The sequence below is a fragment of the Ambystoma mexicanum genome, chromosome 4q (genome assembly GCF_040938575.1).
Source record: "Ambystoma mexicanum isolate Mex_15411 chromosome 4q, UKY_AmexF1_1, whole genome shotgun sequence".
Classification (NCBI taxonomy): domain Eukaryota; kingdom Metazoa; phylum Chordata; class Amphibia; order Caudata; family Ambystomatidae; genus Ambystoma; species Ambystoma mexicanum.
Window position 1 is genome coordinate 1,105,849,831 of NC_090928.1, and position 21,913 is coordinate 1,105,871,743.

General features: G+C 46.5%; 1 protein-coding gene across 1 annotated transcript in view; it reads right to left on the reverse strand.

Moving 5' to 3' along the window:
* LOC138468215 (xanthine dehydrogenase/oxidase-like) overlaps positions 1 to 21,913 on the reverse strand; it is a 551,126-nt gene that overhangs the window by 123,293 nt on the left and 405,920 nt on the right. Inside the window, exon 28 of the mRNA XM_069608675.1 lies at positions 43 to 138. Coding sequence (XP_069464776.1) covers positions 43 to 138 — 96 coding nt within the window. The remainder of the gene's footprint in view (positions 1 to 42; positions 139 to 21,913) is intronic.

A 21,913-nucleotide genomic window follows, 5' to 3' on the forward strand; every position in this document is an offset into this window, starting at 1 on the left:
AGAGTTCTCTTTTGGTCTCACAAGTATTTAGTTTATTTTTACCTGGACCATCTTAGTGTGAAGTCCTTGGCCCATTTCAGTCCCACCGTGTGTAAGAAGCACGGAGCCATCTCTATACACTAGCACCAGCGCACCCGCCTGAAAGTGGAAAAGGTACACAAATATGTTAAGTGACCATTCGTCTGTTGTATCCCGCACTCGACAAATCTGCACAGAAAAACACACAGAAAAACAAAACCCTTCACCTTGTTATCCCCTTTTTCACAATGCACCACTGCATGGGCAGTAAACCCACACCCCACGGTTGTCTGGTGGTTGCCAGTGTAGAGGGCTCTACATGTGCACAGTGGGTATCCAGCGATAATATTGAAGGAAATAATAAAGAATGAATTTACAAAGATGAAAAGAATATTGCAAGAAATAATAGAGCGGATACAAAATACCTAACAGCAGAACAAATATTGAAATAAAGAAAAGAAAATGATATGGGTAGGTTTTAGGTGTAAACAAATAAATAAATAAACAGATTTTGGTTAAAATTGGGATAGAGGGGAGGGAGACTAGGAAAGTTTAGGAGTAGGAGAGGTAGGAGAGGTAAGGGGGATTTGAGAGGTCACCCCGAAATGAGGTATTTTTACAATGTGCACTGTAAAAAGCATTTCGATATTTTTTCTTACCATATGTTTTGCACCCTGTAATTGTATGTCTATATTATTTATGTAATGAAATCACAGTGAACCGTGCAGTGCAGTACATTGCAATTTAGTACAATACATCTGTGTGGTCCTGGATTGTTGCCAAGATTTTGCATGTTTCTTAGTATTGAAATAGTTTATTATGTACACACGATCAAGTCTTTGATTGCAAAAAATAAATGTGATTATCGATCCATAGCAATTTGTGGATGGAAAAGTCTGATTTGTTGCCAAGCATTAAGCCGAGAAAGAGTGCAGTCATGGGTCGCCATTAACACAGGCATCAACGCATGTTTTTCAGATCTCACATCTCCAATAATCCAAAGAAATCTCAAAACCACAAGATGATATCACAAAATCTTTACTATCAATAGTGATTGTGCAACGTTTTTTCCCTATGCATTCCATGTCTTTAATGACTGTTTCTGGATCCTCTCCTACTGGAGCAGAATGCAGATATTTTGTTAATCTTCAAACTTTGAGGAGTTGTTGATTCCCAGGGAGAATTCTCTATATGGTGATGTGTATGGGTCCTTATATTTGGGGAGGTGCAGGTAGAGGCTCAGGTTCTCTGCAAGGTCTATATATATATATCAGCAATCTACTTTCCAGGTCTATCCATGGGTTAATTGCCAATGTTCTGGCAAACAGAATACCATTGGCAAAAGCAAATGCTGCACACTGTCATTAACATCATTCTTTATTTACAGGGGATTACCCCCTGTTATCTCTTCACCACTCCCAGTCTTCCCCGACTTGTATCCCTTCCTGCTAACCCCCAAAGAAAAATAGGGAATGTGCTGGTGGCATTTGTGACAGCATATTCACTAGATATGTAATCTATGTCATCCTCTTTTAAGCTCCAGCCTGCAATCAACTGCATTACTTGACCAGTAGTTGTCTAAGTTTGGTACCATTTTGAAAATGTATATTCTGTTCCCCTGAGTTTCCTGCTCTGCCTCTGTCAGCATTGCATCATCTTTTCAGATCATGGCTGAGTTTCCTGGTTGCCCGAATCTATGTTATGTTTCTCTTTTTTTATGTTTATCTGTGAGGATGTGTGCCTGTTTGCGGTTTGTGGTGACCTTTTTCAGATCTCAATTCATTTATAGGGACACCAGTACCATAAGCACTCCAGTTGACCCTGGTTAAACCATACATAAAATACAAAATGAAGACTGGGTGCTGGGTTCAATATTACAGGAAACCAAGCTAATTAAACATTGTAAAGAGAGAAAAAATATTCAATGTACTCTCTTTTCTACAATAATCAATCACAAATGCATTAATATTCAAAAATCGCAAAACTGTTAATAGGTATAACTTTACATTGATTTTAAAGATAAAACCAGTGGTTAATACCTTAATAAAAACAATACCTAATTTAAAGACATGATCAAACAAATTAATTATGACATTGGTGCACTGACAAGAGATACCAAAAACACTACTCAAACAACAATGCTTAATTTAAAAAAGCTAAATCTAGACCAAAAGTGCTCCAGTGACAACCTACTACATATTATTTAGCCTTTAAAGTAAGGCTAATTACTACCCAACATGTTTCGTTTCTATCAAATATTCTATATAATTGTATGAACTTCTTCAGGGAGATTATGTTTTCATTCTGTGTCGTCGTTGTGACAAACAGCAAAGGAAAAATCACTCACTTCTTAATTAGCGTGTGGTCTCCTGCATTATGAAACACAAAAGAATAACTTTTTATTAGTTGTTCTTTGTCATTAACTTAACATACTCAATGAATAAAGTTGATGGCCTTAAATTAATATAGTGCCACAAATAGCTTACTCACTACCTATTTTATATTCTTTAAATAGGACTTCTCGAGGTGTTTAATTTCCCTCACAACTCTCTTCCTATAGAGGCACAAGTCATTAGACCTTTTTTCTGATGCCGGGACCTACAAAGGCTTTGTCTATGGTTTTGAAGTGATTTGAAATTAAAAGGATTTTTGTTGTGTTTGTTGACATGTTTCTAGAATGCTGGGGTGCTTTTTTGTTTATATATCGAGGAGTAATGGGTGTCGTCATGTGTTATCGGGAATAGCAATGCGTACATTTTTTATACTTATTCTACCATACAAACATTGTGCCCTGATCCTAATACGAGCAGCAGTTCTCAGCGCAATATTTCATAAGAGCCATTGCACCCTTTTTCAGCATCTAACATATAATTTAGTCGCAGATCTCCACTATATTGACAATGGTCCAGCTATCAGTCCAGCACCCTGTTTCACGTCATGAATATTTCACTTGGTGCAGCCAGCAAGTAAGCAGAGATTTAATAAGAAGCATCGAGTTAAGTCAGGTTTGAAAAATCCATTGTTACCACTTGTCTGCGTGTGGTGGCTTTCATATAGGGCAATCCTAGCTGGCTACCAAAACAGTGATGGAACAAGAGAAGATGCCGGAGGGTAGAAAAAGGGTAGGACAGGGGGAAGGTAAGGGGTGGGGGAAGATAATGAGTCAGGTATGAGGGTGGTGGTGCCATGGGTAGGAGTTCCAAGGGGCTAACGTGGTGGTTGAATCGAGTATTGATTAAAGATGCGCACTGTGACTTCTTTTCTGTATTGCTGGAGTGAGGGCCTAGGAATTAGAGTTCTGACCTGGAGTCCTGATGCATGGCTGTGAAAGGCTTGTTTCCTAGTCATTTTCTTTTTTGCATTTCTTGATTTGTTAGTCTTGCTTCATTTGGTGCCTCCTGAGATGGTGGGTGTCGCTGGCCGGTGTCTTGATGCCAGCATTCTTAAAGGTGAAGTGGGTCTGAATGAGAAGTCGGCCTAGCTACTGCAGGGTGGGATTGATGCCATATGTCTTTAATCCTTCGCTAGGTCATTCTGTGGCATTCATGACACTCTTCACTTTTGGTTTTCTTGGCGGAGTGGTTGCTGTCGATGATGAATCCATGTGATTTTGCACTAGGGGTTAGTTGGAGAGTAAATCCATTGAGATGTATGCCTGTACATCACATCCGGAAGTAGGTTTGCTTGTGCTATTGTTGAGGAGGATGACTTCTATCATTGTTGTGTGCAATTTCAGGTCAGCAGTTGACACCACGCTTTTGATGAGAGTGAAGCTGGGTTGTCTTCGACCGATGACAGTGCTTAATGTGTACAAAAATGAGTGCCGGGGCTCAAATATTTTTTAGCATGCCTGTGACACGTCAGGATGGCCGGCTGCCTGCTCACTGTTGCCACCTCCCACAGCTGCTCCACACAGTGTCAACACGTATGAGGTTAAAGCTGTAACTCCCACTGGCTCTTTGGGGTTGGTGGATGCACTGACTATGGCAGATGTGTGATTTACCAATACCAACCAACACAACATCTATAACATACTTGTTGCGTCATTATGTGAGTGAAATGTTTGTATGTCTTCAAACACAATCATTGTTAACATTGTGCTCTGATTTTATAAGTGCTTCTTCGGTGACTGAGAGTTAAAATAATAAAGTTGCCAAAACACCACATCATATTTGAACTGAGTCTGAGACATTAAGTGCCGGGGCTCAGACAATATGCCATGGCTGAGCCCTGGCAAACACCCCCCTAAATTAAGCACTGGATAGAACCTACAGGCAGATTTGAGTCTTAGCAGTGCACTTCTGAATCCGGATGCCCTAGTCAATAAATAAAAAAAACAGGCGATGGGGAAAGTCGCCTTAAGTAGAAAGTAGAATTCAAGTCGAACTTTGGCTTAGGTAGACCAGAGGACTCTTTAAAGTTATCAGACTTCTCATTGTGTGTGCAGCAAACAGTGTGAGGATTCCCTTCAAAACAACTGAAGAACAGTTATATGAACATAGTTTAATAGTACAAATCAGTACCGCCTTTTCTCCATGCGTGATAGAATGTCGAGCACCCCAGCTATCACACCGGTATTGAAAACACCTTGAAAATGCACTAGGAAGTCAGAGACACTTGTTGGTTAAGACCTTAAAAATATTGAACAATGAAATATTTTGGGAACTTTTATGGATTCAAAAAAGATTATTATGGAAATAAATCACTTGGGTACCCTGTTTACAATATTATAATTGAGTGCATGCAACAAGGGGGTACTAATTGCGTAATGCACATGGTCAAACTGCAGCGGCTCTCCAGCATACTTGTCATGATGAAGCCCCTCTTGAAATGCAGGCCACCATTGCATGCTGGCAGGAGCTCCCGATGGACATGCACCAAAGGCATTTAGTCTCTGGATGGACAGTGAAGACCCGAATGAGAGAGAGACAGAGAGAGAAAGAGAGAGAGAGAGAGAGAGAGAGAGAGAGAGAGAGAGAGAGAGAGAGAGAGAGAGAATTTGTGATTTACTTCCCAGACACAGGTTTATTTGTGGTGGACTTTTGTAGCACTCCTTTGTGTATGTGTCTCTCATATACCTATCGGGGCTCTTTTCACCTGGTGGACTGCACAAGCATTTGGAGAACATAGCAGCCACATTCGACCTGTTCAGAATTCAGGGATTATCAGCAGTCGCTAACACAACCAGGTCAGTCACTGTATGGGGCTGTTTCTTCTGAACAAGATGGACGATAGCTGGCATGCCTTGTGTCCCAAGGTGATGATCCAGGAATGCTGCCAAAGCAACTCAATTGCTGCTTGCAATGCTTGGCCTGCTAGGCCTGGTGGGATCAAAGGACCTTGTAGGTAGCGACGCTCTGTGCATCCAATGTTTATCATCAAGGCACACAGGATTCTACCCTTCGTTCTAGCCACAGCAAACTCAGAGCCATAGCCAGATATCTTTGAAGTCCTGTGCACTCCACTTTGAAGTAGGGGTGCATTGGGCCAAATTCATATCTCCCAGAGGGCAGGAATTGGCTGGTCCTTCTCTAGAGATTCTTAAAGTGAGAAGGATATCCTGTTTGCTCAAGGCATTTTTCTGAAGAGCAAAGTTAGCGATATTTTGTTATAATGAAATGGGCTTCCCTGCTGCTGTGGCAAGGTCTGTGCTTTATAAATGAATGAATCAATGCATAATCAATAGGTCATGTGACTCTTCTTCTCCTCCCTTCATCTCCTGCTATCTGGAACATGTAGCTTCAATTCTTTTAATCGTACATGGTTTCGTGTTGCTATGCAGTCTCATTCATGTTCTTAATTTCCTTTATACTAAATCAAGGACCTGCTACCTTTGGCTCAACAGATGTTTAGGACCACAACTCCCATCAGCACTAGCTAGCAAAGTCAAAGGTGAGGGGTCATGGGAGTCACAGTGGACAATATCGGGAAAACCACAGTTTCCAGACCCATGTCCTAACTCCAACTCTCATCACAATCATTCTAAGGGGTAAAAGTTCAAGTCTTCTTGCAAGTTCTTATTTGTTTGAAGCAGTCACCCAGCCATAAGAGAGGTCAGACCTGCTGGGAGATCCGGTACCTGAAGGCCTTCTCGTAGTCTTGTGGTCCGGAAAGGGTGTCATACGGATTCCTTACTGCCACTTTGCCACCAGTGTTCCTCAGACGTTTCTGTTTGTCGCCGAACAGCATTTTTATTGAATCAGCTGCTCCCCGCTGCATGCAACACGATTTAGCCGTGTAACGCACATGCGTTCTGTCTCCCAAAATGGCAGCCGAGCCTGTTATTCGGTTGCCTAGCAATATATTTGGAGAAGCCGCACTCTGATTGGGCTCTACATGTTTCTTCAATGCCAAAGAAGCAACGTAAGGCGTTAGCCGGCTTGATCACACAAGGCCGGATTCAAAAGGCTGCTCGCCTGTCTGTACTTGTCCATGAATGCCCGTGGTGTGGCCACCCCCCTATCATCTGCCAACAAGTGAGTAACCACGCCGACTACTAACTTTGCTCCGCCTGCCGGTACTAGTCCCATTAGAGGAGGGAGATACTGAAGCGCATACTTAATGAGCCTTGCCCCACACTCGATGAACTTGTACACTCTCTCATTATCTGGGTCCTCGGAACCGCTCCACATCCTCCTTACGGAGCTCAATTTGCCTGGCACATCCAGCGCTTTTTTATTGAATTATCCATATTATTGTGATCACTGCACCGCACTGTAAGTATACTCAAGATGTATTGCACATGCTTAATGTTTGAGTGACATTGGTTAACCTTGCCTATACCTTGTACTGCTATCAATGTGTTGCACTTTACCTGTAGCACCTTTATGTTCCCCTGTGGCACTACGCATGTTAATACATTATTGTGCTACTTATCATTCCATCCCACCTAACGTATAGTAGCTAACATTTGCCAATTTCATGCATTACTCTGTGAACCTAATTTCTGTGTCGCCTCCAGCTCTTGTCATCCTAAACTCATCGCAAGTTCTTAACCAGCTCTATTGTCAACTACACCATTGACAACACTATACGGACCAAACATTTTGTTCGAACCAGGAATCCCAGGTCGATACTCTGCACGCTGTGATCCCTGTGAAATTAGCCTACGACCACATTTACTCTACTGCAACTTTTAACTGTAATATGTAGCGGTGTTATCTCACTTCAATATTTAGCCTACTGTGTTCTATAGCTGTGTTTCTCAACTGTACTGTTGTTAGTCACCACTCCTGCCCGGTACGCTCTCAGTTTATGTCCAAACACTTCAGCATAGTGGTGCATTTTCCACCTTGTCAATTTCTTGCATCTAGCCTACCTAGCAGTTATCACAGGACTTGCATTGTGCCTATACCACTGCTTCTAGCCTACTTTCCAACTATCCCATGACTAGCACCTGGCCTTTATCTCAGACACTGACTACAGTCTGCATTTAGACATATCCTCAGCAGCTTTGCATGTAACTCATGTGCCTGTCAATACCACAGCCAGCCTTCACTTAAGAGAGTTCCACACCTGCTGCATGTTCACGCCAGCATTGCCTTGGCACCTAATTAGTAGAGCCTAGCCATGCTCTCACCTCTGCTAGACATCGCAAGCCTACTACTCAGCTTGACTACCTTCTACTTTAACACCATAGCAGCACCTTGTGTTGGCTCCCTCACCTCCATCCACTTCAAACACTCACCACCTAACATCCTAACACTGTGACGTAGTTGCATTCCAAACTTATCCATGGCCACTAAACTACCCCTATCTCATAATGTCATGCCTAACACCTTCCTACCACAGTTGGACCTAACTGGTATGAAACTTAACAACTTAAACCTACGCCCTCCTACTCATCCTCCAACACTATCCCCTGCCCAATGAATCCAACGATATGCCGCCAAGCCTACGCCCAACCAACCTTGCTTTAACAAAATCAGAAACTCTAGATTGGGTTACAGACTCCCCAGAGCCAACCACTTGTCACTAAAAAGCATCAACAAAAACTGTGCCAAAGCCACCTCCACACATCCAAATCAGATCCACACCAGACAAATCCTCCCATCAAAGCAAACTTGCCTCCACATCTAATGCAGCTCCAGACTCCACAACCTGTATCAAAGGGGGACTCATCAACGTTATTTCGCTTACAGCCCATGCTCTCGACATCTGTGACTTCATCACCTCTAACGATCTAGACCTAGCCATTACAGAAACTTGGCTTCAGTCCACTTCCGGTCCTTTGCTCTCATTAGCCATTCCAGACCAATACACGATCATTAGGTAGGACAGGACCTCTACAAAAGGCAGAGGCATCACCTTTATCTCCAAAACTTCACTTGGACTAAGGCCCTGCCATATGCTAACATTCCCTTCAGGCAAACTACTCACTATTAAGCTACCATTGACACCACACGAACCATAACCATTCACCTACAGACCACCAGGTGCCCTAATCTCCTTCGATAATGACATAACCCTACTCCTCACAGCCAACACAAAGCCAGGCTCACAAGTGTTGTTCCTGGGAGACCTTAACCTAGGTCTTCATGACCCAAAAGCTGCCAATGCAATGATAATTGCCAATTGCATCTCAGAGTTTGGCTTTACACAACGCATCTTCCAACCCACGCACAATAAAGGTAGACTATAAGACTGGATCACTGACTTCAACTGCAACATTAATATCCTGTCCAACCACCCTTGTGCCTGGTCCGACCATTATACTATTACCTTCTCTTTACAGGACGCCGACTTCTCCACTGTAGAAAAACCCATGGCTCCTCCCAAACTCTCAAGAAACATGCGCAACTTAACTGCTGAAAAAACTCTCCCTCTCCTCAAGCCTCTAACCAACCCTGCCATCTCTAATATCGACCCAACCACTTTAGTGAACTCCTACAACAACACCATCCTGAACGCCATCAACATGATCGTTCCACTAAAATTGCAGAAAGCAAAACCACATGCACACTTAAACACTTGGTTCACCTCACGCCTCAGAAATTTGTGTACGAATAAAAGAGTAGCAGAAGCCTCCTGGAAAAGACTCCCTTCAGCAGCCAACAAAGAGTCCTTTCTAATAGCCGCATCTAACTACAAATCAGCTATTTTCCTAGCCAAACGTGATTCCTACAATGATCGAATCTCCAAAGCTAAATTCAATACTAAAGAATTATTTAGCAACCTTAGAGAGCTTGAAACCCCTTCTGCTCCACCTGTAACTTGCATTAAAGACGTTACCTAGTGCACGAATATTAAGACAGCACTCTCAGACAAAATTGAGCTGTTACAAACCAAAATAGAGAAAATGAGAGCTAGCTTGACCTCCAACATGGCCACTCCTACACCCAAACACCCCCTTCTGCTAAATATGACCTATTCAAATACACACCTCTTGCAACAAAGGAGTTTGAGGAGATTACCCTAAGTCTAAAAGCATCCGGATGCGTAGGCGATTTCTGCCCAGCTTCACTTACTAAAGAGTCAGCTAAAGAGCTTGCACCCTTTATCACAACTCTAATTAATGCCTCCTTTGCAACTAACAGAGTACCGACAAATCTGAAGGATGCCTGGTTCATGCCACTTCTATAGAAACCGACCCTAGACCCTACCTTTAGACCTATCACAACTGTGCCCTTTCTCCTTAAAATTCTGGACAGCGCTGCCTATCTATAGATCCAGCATTACCTGCTAAGCAGAAATCTACTGGGACCCGCCAATCAGGTTTCCGACCCAGACATGTATGGAGACAACCTTGTTAGACCTAGTAACACAAATGGAGTTCATTAATGACAAAGGCAATCTGGCACTCCTTTTGCTACTAGATCTATCTGCGGCTTTTGATTTGGTGGACCACAAAGTCCTCTGCGAACACCTCTCATCTGCAGCACATTTCTCTGGCGAAGCCACCTCCTGGATTCAGTCTTTCTTAAACAATAGAACCCTCCCCCCACCTCTGCGACCACTGTCCCCGTCACCTGCGGAGTAGCCCAAGGATAATTTCCCTCACCCACCTTATACAATATTTTCACGAAGCCCCTCTTCAACGATTTAGACCATTTGAGTGTCACCTATACAAACTAAGCGGATGACACCCAAATCCTTATTCCCATCTCGGGCGACTACAACATAGACTCCAAGTGACTAAATGACATCTATCAAATCATCCAAGCTTGGATGGCCAAACACGGACTGTGTCTCAATGACGGCAAGACGGAGCTGCTCCTTGTGGGAACCCAAGCCAGACTTAACAGACTCGTCAAACAGTTCAACGCCTTCAATATCGATGGTAACATCATTACAGTCTCAAAAGAAGTGAAAACTCTAGGTATCTACGTCGACTCTTCCATCTCTTTGACTAGACAAATCAACAGAACGGCCTCCACTACTGCATACACGTGCAGGCTTATCAACACCTGCAGACCTTTTCTGACTACAGGTAACTGCATTACTCTTGCCAGAGCCCTAGTCTTATCAAAGACAGACTACTATAATGCTCTCTACCTCGGGACTAACAAACACAACCTAAATAAGCTTCAGATCTTCCAAAATAACGCACTCAGATCAGCAACTAACCCGCAGATCGCACCACATCTCAGAGTTTAGGCACAGTGTGCACTGGCTGCCTGTCCCACAAAGAATTAGTCTCAAAACCCTCTCGCTTACATTCAAATGCTTACATAACCTAGCACCAAAATATCTGTGCGACAAGTTCATATGGAAATTCTCAGACCGGCCTACCAGATACGCATATTCCAACTGCCTGACCATTCCTAGGTTCAAGCTCCAAAAGGCAGGCAGCAGTATTTTCCCAGTCCATGCTGCCAAAATGTGGAACTCTCTACCAGCAACGCTTAGAGCTAAACCGTCATTCAACACTTTCAGAAGTCAGGTAGTAACCTGGCTTAAACTGTCTGATCGTCCACACTGCTAATTCCACCTAGAAATGCAACCTGACTGCTGGCTGGGCCATGAGGGGTGTTGATGGGGGCGGGGGAACCACATGCACAGGCAACCAGACTGCTGGCTGGGCCATGAGGGCCGCAGGAACATATCACTGGATGGCTTGCATGAGCAACACAAGTGCACCCCACATGCATGAATCCATAATCACCCTTGAAAATAGGTGTTAGCATTACCATTGATGCAATAAAGTGCATATAGATTGCGTTGGGCTATAGAAGTCAAAGTCGCATGAGGGACTAGACCTACATACCTCTACATCCCAAACCTGCACAACAACATATCACACACATGGAACAAGACCACACACAGCGTCCTGGGTGCCCAAAACTGTGGCCCTAGTGCATTCAACAGAATGTCGGACACAGCCAATGGATGCAGATGTGGCATGCCTACACAGCTGTGCGTACATGGAAGCAATATACACAGTGCCCACACCAGCACATGCATCAGGAACATCATCAGACATGAACCACAGGTACCACAATGCACCACCCTGCAGTCACAATGCATATAAACATGAGCGCAGCAAAATAAATCACGGGTCATGCTGCCATGCCTGAGCTAAATCCAACTGCCACTCAGTCACTGCACCCACCCCACAGGTACACCACAGACCAGTCTACCTGTCCAGACACCTTATAGGACACTTCCAAATGCAATGGGTCAAGGCTGGAAGCTATTGCAATCATCAATCAGTTACCACCACTGACATATGGTTGAGTGATGCAGGATTCATCCACATTACCTCATTTACACCATACCAGTACCCACCCAACCTTATCACAGAAATGTTACACTTTACCTGCGGACCATACAACCAATGTAAATGTGCCTTAGTCATATGGGGCAAGGCATTGATGGATATGTGCATGGTGACATCAAGTAGTCGAATGCATGATTATAGGTGATTGTGTCATTATGAACTGTACATGCATAGTCCATTTTCATTGGCAACGCATCCATCAGATGTGAGGACATCATGGACCTTTTTTCTACATTTGTGTGAGTGCTATCTCTGATAGAAAGGTCCCTGAGACGTGACCAGCACCCATCCCCCGAACCATGGGTCATCTCTAAGTACACTTACCTGGGTCTTTGTATAAGGAACATGTCAAGCGCAGTCATGAATGATCTGTTACATGAACTCATGAACACTGTACAGGCAGTGCTTACAAGTAATGACCGAATAAATCACAAGTACACTTGCTATTGCTCCCATGTAGGTAATGCTGGGTATCCCCTGAAGCCGTGGCTCCTGACCCCCATCAGGTAACCAGTCAACAGGCACGAAGGGGACTACAACCCAACGTACACATGCACGCACTCGTGTCACGATTGAGCAGACTTTTGGGCTGTTGAAGGCACGGTTTTGTTGCCTCCGCAGGTCGGGTGGTGCACTCATTTACGGGCCGGAGAAGGTGAGCAAGATAGTGTTGGTATGTGCCATGCTGCACAACATGTGCATCTGGCACAATGTACCCCTGCACCCTGACATGGACCTGATGCCACCTGAAGATGAGGATGAGGAAAATGCTGGACATCTCCCGCGGCACAATGTGCATGAAAGACGTGCGGCATGCCAAGATTTTATTGCACAATACTTTTGATGGACTGGGGAACACAAAGCACTGGGAATGGAGCACACTGGGCACTGTACAAAATTAAATTAACACACACTCAAGAAGCAATGTCTAGTCATGTGTTTTCCTTTCTCACACCAGCTGTATTGAACAGAAATCAACTATGTGCATGTTGCCATTGCTGAACGTGCACCATTACCCACATAAACTGACCCCACTACCCCCACCCCCACAACCCCCAACCCCACTACCCCCAACCCCACAACCCCCACAACCACCAACCCCACTACCCTGAACCCCAGCAACCCCACCCCCACAGCTGCCCCCATTACAACTCAGCCACTGCTCCCTCCCAACATGAACTGTGAGTGTGACGACTCACGCCCCCTTTTTGGAGCATGGGGTTGAGTGTCTGTGCAGCACAAACATCGCAGTGAGTGACACACCTGGCTTGTGTGCGTGGAACTGGCCGGTGTCGTGCTCGATGATGGAGCCGGTTGGGGGTTGGTGTTGGCATTCCTTTGCTCCACCATAGCGGTCGCCAACTGTGTGATGGCCTGGGTCATGGCTGCCATCCCTTCCCTGCACGCTCCGGGCCACGCGGTACACGGCCCGGATGACAATCCTGGCATTCTCCTGCAGGGCTTCCTGCATGTCCTGCTGTGTTGCTTCGCCATCTGCCTCATACTGCCTCACCATGTCCTGCATGCCTGCTGCCGCACATCCATGTGTGACAGCAGCCCCTCCAGATCCTGGATGTGTTGTACAGCAGGTGGTTCCATGGGAGTTGGGGCAGCTTCCTCCATGTTGCTGTCAGGGCCACTGTCCTTCACTGTGCTGTAGCCACCTGAGGCATGTACCGGTGAGTCACGTGGGGTTTTCTCCATGGGTGGCGTACTTAGATGGTCCTCATGCGTGCTGTTGCCTGGGGGGGTCTGCCATCTCCTCCTCACTGTGTTGGGCAGATTGGGCTCTTCCACGTCACTGGCCACTGGGGATCCCAGCTCTTCCACCTGAGGTGCTTCCTGTGCCCCAGATGTGGTTGTTTTTGCTTGGGGCCTTTGTGCCAGGAGTGGCTTTTGGCTGGGGGGCCTTGCTGGCAGCAGTGGGTCTTTGCTGGGGGGCCTTGCTCGGGGTAGGTTGTTCCTGCTCGGACTGCTGGGCAACCTGTGTGTCCTCTTGGCTGGGGGGCTGTGGCATGGAAGCTGTGGCATGCATCAGTCCTGCTCTTGAGGTCGAAGGACCCTGGCTGGAGGTGTTGTCGTCACCATGGCTCCAACGTGCAGAGGCTCTCTTGCGTGTTGGGGCGTGTTCAGTCTCGCTGTCTGTTTCTGTGCCTATGGGGGACAGTGAGGCATGGCATCCGTCATGGGTCATCATACATCCTACATACATCAATGATGGTACATTCCGAGTCCTGCACATTCTCATGGACATGTTGGAGGGGCAGGAATGATGCATACAGGAATGGGGGGTGGTGCTTTGTTTGAGCATCCTTCTGGTACAGCCATGTTGTGCATGGTGTTTGTTGTGTGGCCTACAGGTGTCTTGTGGTTTGCGTGTTGTGGCCATGCCTCAGGGGCTGTGTGCCATGTGTTGTTTAGATGTGGGACAGATGTGCTCACATCATGTGCGTAGATGCATTGATGTTTATACTACATGCATGGTCATGGTGGGTGGGTCAGGTGTGCAATCAGAGGTGGTGATGTGTGCACCGTGCCATGAGGTGGCACAGTGGTCAGGCCTGGATATGTATGGTGATGTGTATGTGTGTGTGTGCATGCAGATGGTGCATGTGTTGGCAATTGGGGACTCACGTGGTTTGTGTCAGTGGGGTTTGTTTGGTGTGTATGTTGCAGGGACATTGTGGTTATGTCGGAAGTGGCTTTAGGTGGGAGTCGATAGAGCATGTGTTTGCTCTCATCTACCTGCCATTTGGACTTCGCCATTGAAGTTGGGGTTGAAGGTGTGTGTTGTGACTTTAGTATTAAACTAAGGGTCACTCACCGTCATCGTCCGACGTTGGGACTCCGTCACGGTGTAACTCACGCCCTCGATTCTCTCCATGTTCAGTATCGTGCTGCACGTCTCCTCCCATGTGGCAACTTTTATTGGGGATGGTGGCCCACCCCCTGTGCCCAGACCCTGGCTGTGATTAGCAGAGAGGAGGTTGCGGACCCGCAGCCGGAGATCATCCCACCACTTGTGGCAGTCGCGAACAACAGTCAGGTGTGTTGTCCCCACCGCAGATAGCTTTTCTGCAACCTCCTTCCACAATGTCCCACAGCCCCATCCTAAACCCTCCAAACAAATTCGGAAGGCTTGGCTCCTGTAGATATTTTTCTCTTTTCAAACATCAACACATGGGCCTCATTACAAGTCTGGCGGTCCGGAACTAAGGGTGCCATTAGCAATGTACCAGCACCCTTTCTGGACCGCCAAACTACGAGTATGCCTGCAGGGGCCAGTGCTCCCGGCAGGTCTGCCCTGCCGGGAGCAACGACCCCTGCAGGCATTGTTTCCACGCAAGCCCCAGCACCATTAGCAACGGTGCCAGTGCTTCCGTGTCCCCCTTCCCATGGAGTCCTATGAGACTCAACGTGAAAGGGAACATAAAGTTCCCGCTGCCTGACATCTCCTGGTACCGGGATATCAGGCATCAGATACAGTGTTATGCAACACAGCTTTCTTGCGCAGTTGGGCTGCCCGGCGCAGGTCGGCGCAATAAACAACATTTGCATGTTCAACCAAGGTGTCAGCCAGCATATTGAGCTCAATGTTGCTGAACCTTGGCTTTCTGCGACGGATTGGGCCTTGTCTGCTTGCCATCTTCCTTAGCTTGCTTCCTGACTAGTCAGATCTCCAGTCCAGGTGCTGTAGGCTGAGGATAGCAATGGATTGTGTTTTTAAAGATGGCCGCCGGTGCATTTCCCGTTCCGACGCAATGACGTAGCGCAATGACGTTGCATCTGGTGCCGGTGCTGTGGCATCGCGGATGCCGATATCGAGGGTTTGGGGGACGTTACCAGCATGCCGGTGCTACTCGTTACCGGCATGCCGGAATGCGGAATGTGCGTGCATGCTGACTCGGAATCTACCGTAGATTCTGGCAGAAGTGCTAGACAGACATGGTAGCACTGGCAAGCCGGTAATTGCATTTTTTTACCGGCAAACTCGTAATGAGGCCCAATGTCTCCAGAGCTCTGGTTCTCTCTAGGCTTGGCTACTGCAAAAGCCTCTTCCTGAGTCTGCCTAAACCCTCTCTTTGCCCACTTCAACTAATCCAGAATAGGCCTCAAGTCCAGGACCCCATCTCTCCAGGCTTTAAATCTCTCCACTTGCTCCCGATTGCTGCAAGGATTAAGTTCAAGACCACAAGACTTTCTGGGGCCTGGGATCCCACTACATCCAAACCTCTTTCCTTAAATAACTCCCTGCTAGAGCCCTTCGGTCTTCTGTCTCAAACTCACTGCAGATCAGACTCTTTTCCAAGCAGAGGGTGGGGGATAGATTATTCTCTTCTGCAGGTGCCTCCCTCTGGAATGGCCTCCCTGCCCCTCTCAGACTTTAGCCAGATCTCCTTAACTTCCAGAAGTTCCTCAAGACCCAACTTTTCTCTTCCTCCAGCCCTCTCCCCCTCCCCTGTTAATGTCCCCATCTTCCTCTTTTGCCTGGATGCCTGGTTCCTTCTGATTTCATATGGGCACCATGCCCGCCTTGACAAGTTGACAAGTCTACCCCAGCACTTGGTCTCCCTTGACCCCCCCAACCTGCACTTGCACACTGGGATCCCTCCCCCTGAACTAGCCTGGATGGATCCTGCACCCCATTGAACCTGGTCAGCCCCGTTCTCGCCCTTAGCACCTGGACCTTCTTCCACTGCACTCTCTGCATTCCCTTGGAACTTGTCCACCTGGCCTCCCCTTAGCAGTCACCTAGCCCTTAGGCCATCTTCCCCCTTCCTAGCTATTGGGCGCCGTCCACTCCGACCTGCACTTCCTTCCCTCCTTAGCATTAGAGCATCCCACTCTGACCAGCACTTCCCCTCTCCCCACTTTCCTGCACTTCTTGTTCCTGCACTTGCACGATCCGGTTGATACAAGGCCTAGTAGGACAGTTTTTGTTTCTTTATCCCAGTTCCCCCCTCTTGTTATGTTGTGCCTTGAAACACCATTTGCTATATAGGCGCATTATAAATACCCAATAAATAAATAAAATTGCTAATACACTTCTTTCTAAGTGTTGAATATATTGTGAAGATTGAACAATAATCTGTATAAATATTAGAACCTTGTGGTTCTCCTGTTTAGTGTGAAGATGGGTTCTAGACAGTTCTCTGTCTAGACTTTTCTCTGCCCTTTAAGGCAAATTGTCCCATGCTGTGTGCATGCAGCCAATCTATTTCCCCTAAAAACAAATGTCTATTAGCACCTCCAATAGTTTGCCAAAGTACTCCTACCATTATGCATGTATACCCTTTATTTGCCCAGAAACGAACCCCTTTTGAAGATATCTCTCATTTTCCCACGTACTGAGTGGAGGGATACATGCATGGGCTGAACAGAGCAGTGATTCTAGGCTCCTCTCTCGCTCCTCACTACCGGCAGAATGAGAGGACCATGGCAATTAACGCTCCGGTTGGCGGAGCGCAGCCATGTGCATTCTTCATACTGCAGTGACTCTCACATTGCAGTTGGTGTTTTATAAATAAACAAGACACAGGCAAACAAATACTTTATACATCTGTGTCTTTTCTTGTCATAGGGCCTCATTACGAGGTGAGCCGTAAGCCCGCTGGTGCTAGCGGTGGTTTGCCGCTGACCTCATAACACTGTATCCGATGCCTGATATCCCGGTGCCACCGGGCTATTACAAGTCCCAGCAGCCCGGGATGTGAGATGGCGGGAACTGAAAATCCCTGTTCCCGTGGAGTCCCATAAGACTCCATGGGAAAGGGGGCACGAAAGCACCGGCACCGTTGCTAACGGTGGCGGGGCTTGCGTGGAAGCAATGGCCGCAGAGGCCGGTGCTCCCGGCAGGTCCGACCTGCCAGGAGCACCGGCCCCTGCAGACATACTCGTTGTCTGGCGATCCAGAAAGGGTGATGGTATGTTGCTACCGGCACCCTTAGTTCTGGACCGCCAGACCTGTAATGATGTGTTGATGTTTGAAAGGAGAAAAAAATCTACAGGGGCCAAGCCTGCTGAATTTGTTTGAAGGGTTTGGAATGGGGGTGTGGACATCTGAATTTTAAAAGGTGGGGTATAGACATTAAACTTAAATGATTGCTTCTCCATTTTTGGATCTCAGCCCCCAAAATTCACTTCAGCATCCACCTGCTCGCTCCCATCAAAGTCACTTTAGTCCAGCTGTTTTAGAAAGTGGGCATAATCTCACTTGGGAATAATGTCATGGTACAGTGGTTTTACGCCGAAACCACATAGATTGAAGTTATATTAAAAGTACCCGTTCTCTAAACGGGTTCTGCAGACAGGCATGATAACACTCTCATCAATTGATGAAAATCAATGATCCTGTAGGTCACTGTTTCGATACGCTTATTGCTTGATTTGCTTTGGACTCTGACGTAAACTACACTGAGAATGGGCGCGTGTGACTGGCTAGCATACCCAGGAGCAGATGATGGGGGGAAGCAAGAGTTGGTGTGCTGCTGCATTCTGGGAACTTCTGTGCTCTATCCCCACCTGTTGCCTCACCCTGGCGTGGTGCAGTTCATTTCAGTGCATTATGGTGCAAACATCTTGGAAACCGTATATACTAGGGCCTTGAAACATGTTTTTCAAGGTCCCATCGAGACCTCAAATGTTGTTCGTCCTGTTAGGACCGGCCTTTCTACGACCACATTGATGTTTCACCGATTTCAGGCAACCGACTCGTGTGGAGGTGCTGTAATCTGGGGCAAGGGGCGGGGTGTCCAGATGTTATGTAGCCAGTCATGTCCGTAGGATCCAAACAAGTAACTATGCAAAACCTGGTGCAGATTGGTGAAACAGTGTGGAATTGTATAAGGAACAACACTTTGCCAAGCCACAAACCAACAAACACATTTAGAGTTTTGCTGGAATCCTGGGAAAAGGGTGGGGTGTCCAGATGTTATAGCCAGTCAGGTCCGTAGGGTCCTCACAGGTAACTATGCAAAATGTGGTGCAGATTGGTGAATCAGTTTCGAATTGTATCAGGAACTATGCTTTGCCAAGCCACAAACCCACCAAATGTTGATGTGCTGAAACCTGGGGAACGGGGTGGGATGTCCAAATGTTGTTTAGCCAGAAATGTCCGGAAGGTCCTAACAGGTAAATATGCAAAATGTGGTGCAGATTGTTGAAACGGAATGAAATCATATAAGGAACAAAGCTTCGCCACAAACCCTGCCACAAACCCTCACATTTTCACTTTCATAAATATAGATTAGAGGTTAATCCTAAATAAGGCTGGACTGGCTGACCTACTGAATAATAAACTCCAGTCAAGTTACCAGAGTTGCTTAACAATAAGCAACTGTTCGTTATTATATGTATGTTGAATCCAGCCCTAGTTCAACTATGCTATTAGAGGTGTGGCTGGAAACATGTAAATGTATGAATGAACGAGTATTTGTAAGGTGCTACATCGCAGAGGATTCTCAGAGCATGTCTATCAAACCTCTTGCTTGGAGTCGGCCTCTGGATGGCTAGCATTTGCCAAAGCGAGGGTCCAGCACTTCTCAAGTCGTCAAAAACGGCCGATGGTGGGGCATTCCACAAACAACGACGCATCTCAACATTGCTTGCTTTGACAGGATCAGGGTCATGATTTCACGTGTCTTCATTCCGTGACCCCTTTTTTTGATGCAAGTTGCTCCTCCCTATTGACTGTTCGGGAGGGGTTGCTCAGTGCACTCCCACTGCACACGGCCACACGTAAAGGGGCCCACCCCCAATGTGACCATTTGCACTACTGCATGGATCCTCTATCCTGCATAAAGGCTCTCAATCAGAGATGATGGTTAGTGTGCTGCAGAGCAGCGGGCAATGCCATTCCCATGGTGCATCACTCAGAGTTCTGCACTGTGTCCATGACTCAGGCTTCACTCTCTGACACAAATAATTGCTGTGGTCAAAAGCTCTAACCATTTACTTTTATTTTATTTTTTAAATGTATATTGTGCGCAAACAGCCCGGGGGCATCAAGGAGCTGTTACAAGGAAATAACTTATTTACAGGAGGCATACATCATATACATCAAGGTGAAAGGCATGTAGCAGAGATTATAAAAACATTGCATACATATAGCTTCAGCAGAATGAATGGGATCAGGAGAACAGGAGTCTATTGATGGCTTTGCGGAAGGCAAGGTGGGAGGTTTCTGCTCTTAGATGTGGAGGAGGGCATTCCATTGCAAGGCCGCGATGAATGGGAAGCTAGAGCCCCCTGCTCTGGCTCATTTGGGAACTGTGAGCCTGTTGGCATATGGTGTTCTGGTAGGTCTGGAGGATGTAGATCTGCGTATTCTTTGGGAAAGGTAGAGGGGGGCTGTCTGATTGACGCATTTGTGGGTTAGATCCAGGGTTTTAAAGAGGACACGATCTTTGATGGGTAGCCAGTGGGCCTGTTTCCTGGCAGCAGTTATATGGTCCCTTCTAGGAATGCCAATGGCTACACAGAGCGTACTGTTTTGAATAGTCTGGAGCTTCTCCATGTTTTTTATTGACGTGTCCACATGGAGGGTATTGCAGTAGTCGAGTCAGGACCCAGTAGTGGCTCTGGCTATGGTGAGGCAACTATCCTTAGACAAGAAGGGTCTGGCTGCATTAAGCAGCTTGGCGTGGTATGCTGAGGCCGAAGCAATGGCATTGACTTGTCTGGATATTGAGAGGTTGGAGTCTAGGTATACTCCTATGGTTTTTACTGTTTGAGAAACTGTGATTTTGATGTTATCGATCGTGAAGAAGAGGAATTGGTTGTCTAGTTTCTCTAGGGTTTCAGTGGAAACAATCAGGAGAAGTTCCGTCTTGTCACTGTTCAAAAACAGCTCATTCTTAGCCATCCAGGCTTGGATGGTGGAGTAGGCGGCGTTGAGGTATTTGGTGTCGGACTCACAGTCACCAGTTAATGGGAGGAGGACTTGTGCATCATCCGCGTAGTTGGTATAGGTGATGCCTAGTGAATCCAGGATGAGGAAGAGTGGTTTGATGAATATGTTGTATACGGTGGGAAAGATGCAAGACCTTGTGCGACTCCGCATAGGATGATGTCGAGGGAGGCAGAGGCTTGGTCAGAGAAGACTTGCATGGCCCTGCCTTGCAGGAATGAGGTGATCCAGGAGGTCGCGTTGGGAGAGAAGTGGGCTGTAGATGTCAAATGATGGCAGAGGATGTTGTGGTCCACAAGGTCAAATGCTGCAGATAGGTCTAGGAGTAGGAGTAAAGCAGGTTTACCAGAGTCTTCAACATCATCCATTTGGTTTTTTAAATTGAGTAGGGCCGTTTCGGTTCCGAGTCTGGGGCGAAAAGGTGGACTGACTGAGTCCACGGAGGCTGTTGGCTTCAATGAACTGTTGGACTTGCAGGTAGGCTGCTTTGTCCAGTATTTTTAGCAGGAAAGGGACGGTGGTTATAGGCTTGTAGTTTCTGGGGGAGGTGGGGTCCAGTGAAGGTTTCTTCAGGAGGGGGCGGACCCATGCTTCTTTGAGGCATGCTGGGAACAGCCCGGTCATGAATGAGGCCTTGATGAATGCAATAAGGAAGGGTGCGAGTGTGCTGGCACATTCTTTGATGATGGCTGCCGTTCAACTGTCCCCTTTATAGTTTGAGGGTTCGATGGTATTCATGATGGTAATGATGTCCTGCTCACTGACCTCTTTGAAGGGTGTAGAGGGGTGTAGAGTGGGTCAGGATTGTTGGGTGGTTTTGATTTTGCTGTGCAGGGTGACTCATTTGTTGAGCATGGCAGATTGGATACCATCGCACCATGCCTCATCTTTGGTGATGGACTGAGGGGGTAGGGTGGGTGTCTCTAATTCCCTGAAGATAGAGAAGATCTCTTTAGTATCTGATTTGGCTTTAGCAATCCTACAGTTAAACGAGGTGGCTTTGGCACGGATGATAGCTTTGTTGTATTCTTTGGCAAGCCTTTGGAACTCTAGTTTGGATGAGTCCTGTTGGTTAGTTTGCCAGAGTGAAAAGCCAGTAGGTTTTTGGTAACAGAGTTCTAGTAGTTCCGAGGTGAACCAGGCGTTAGAGTGTCTGGTGGGTTTAGCTTTACGAGAAGTGAGTGGGGCAATGGTATATACAGCTAGTTTAATAGCAGTATTGTACGAGTGGGTGAATATCTCTGAGTCTTTGGAAAAAGGGGGCCTGA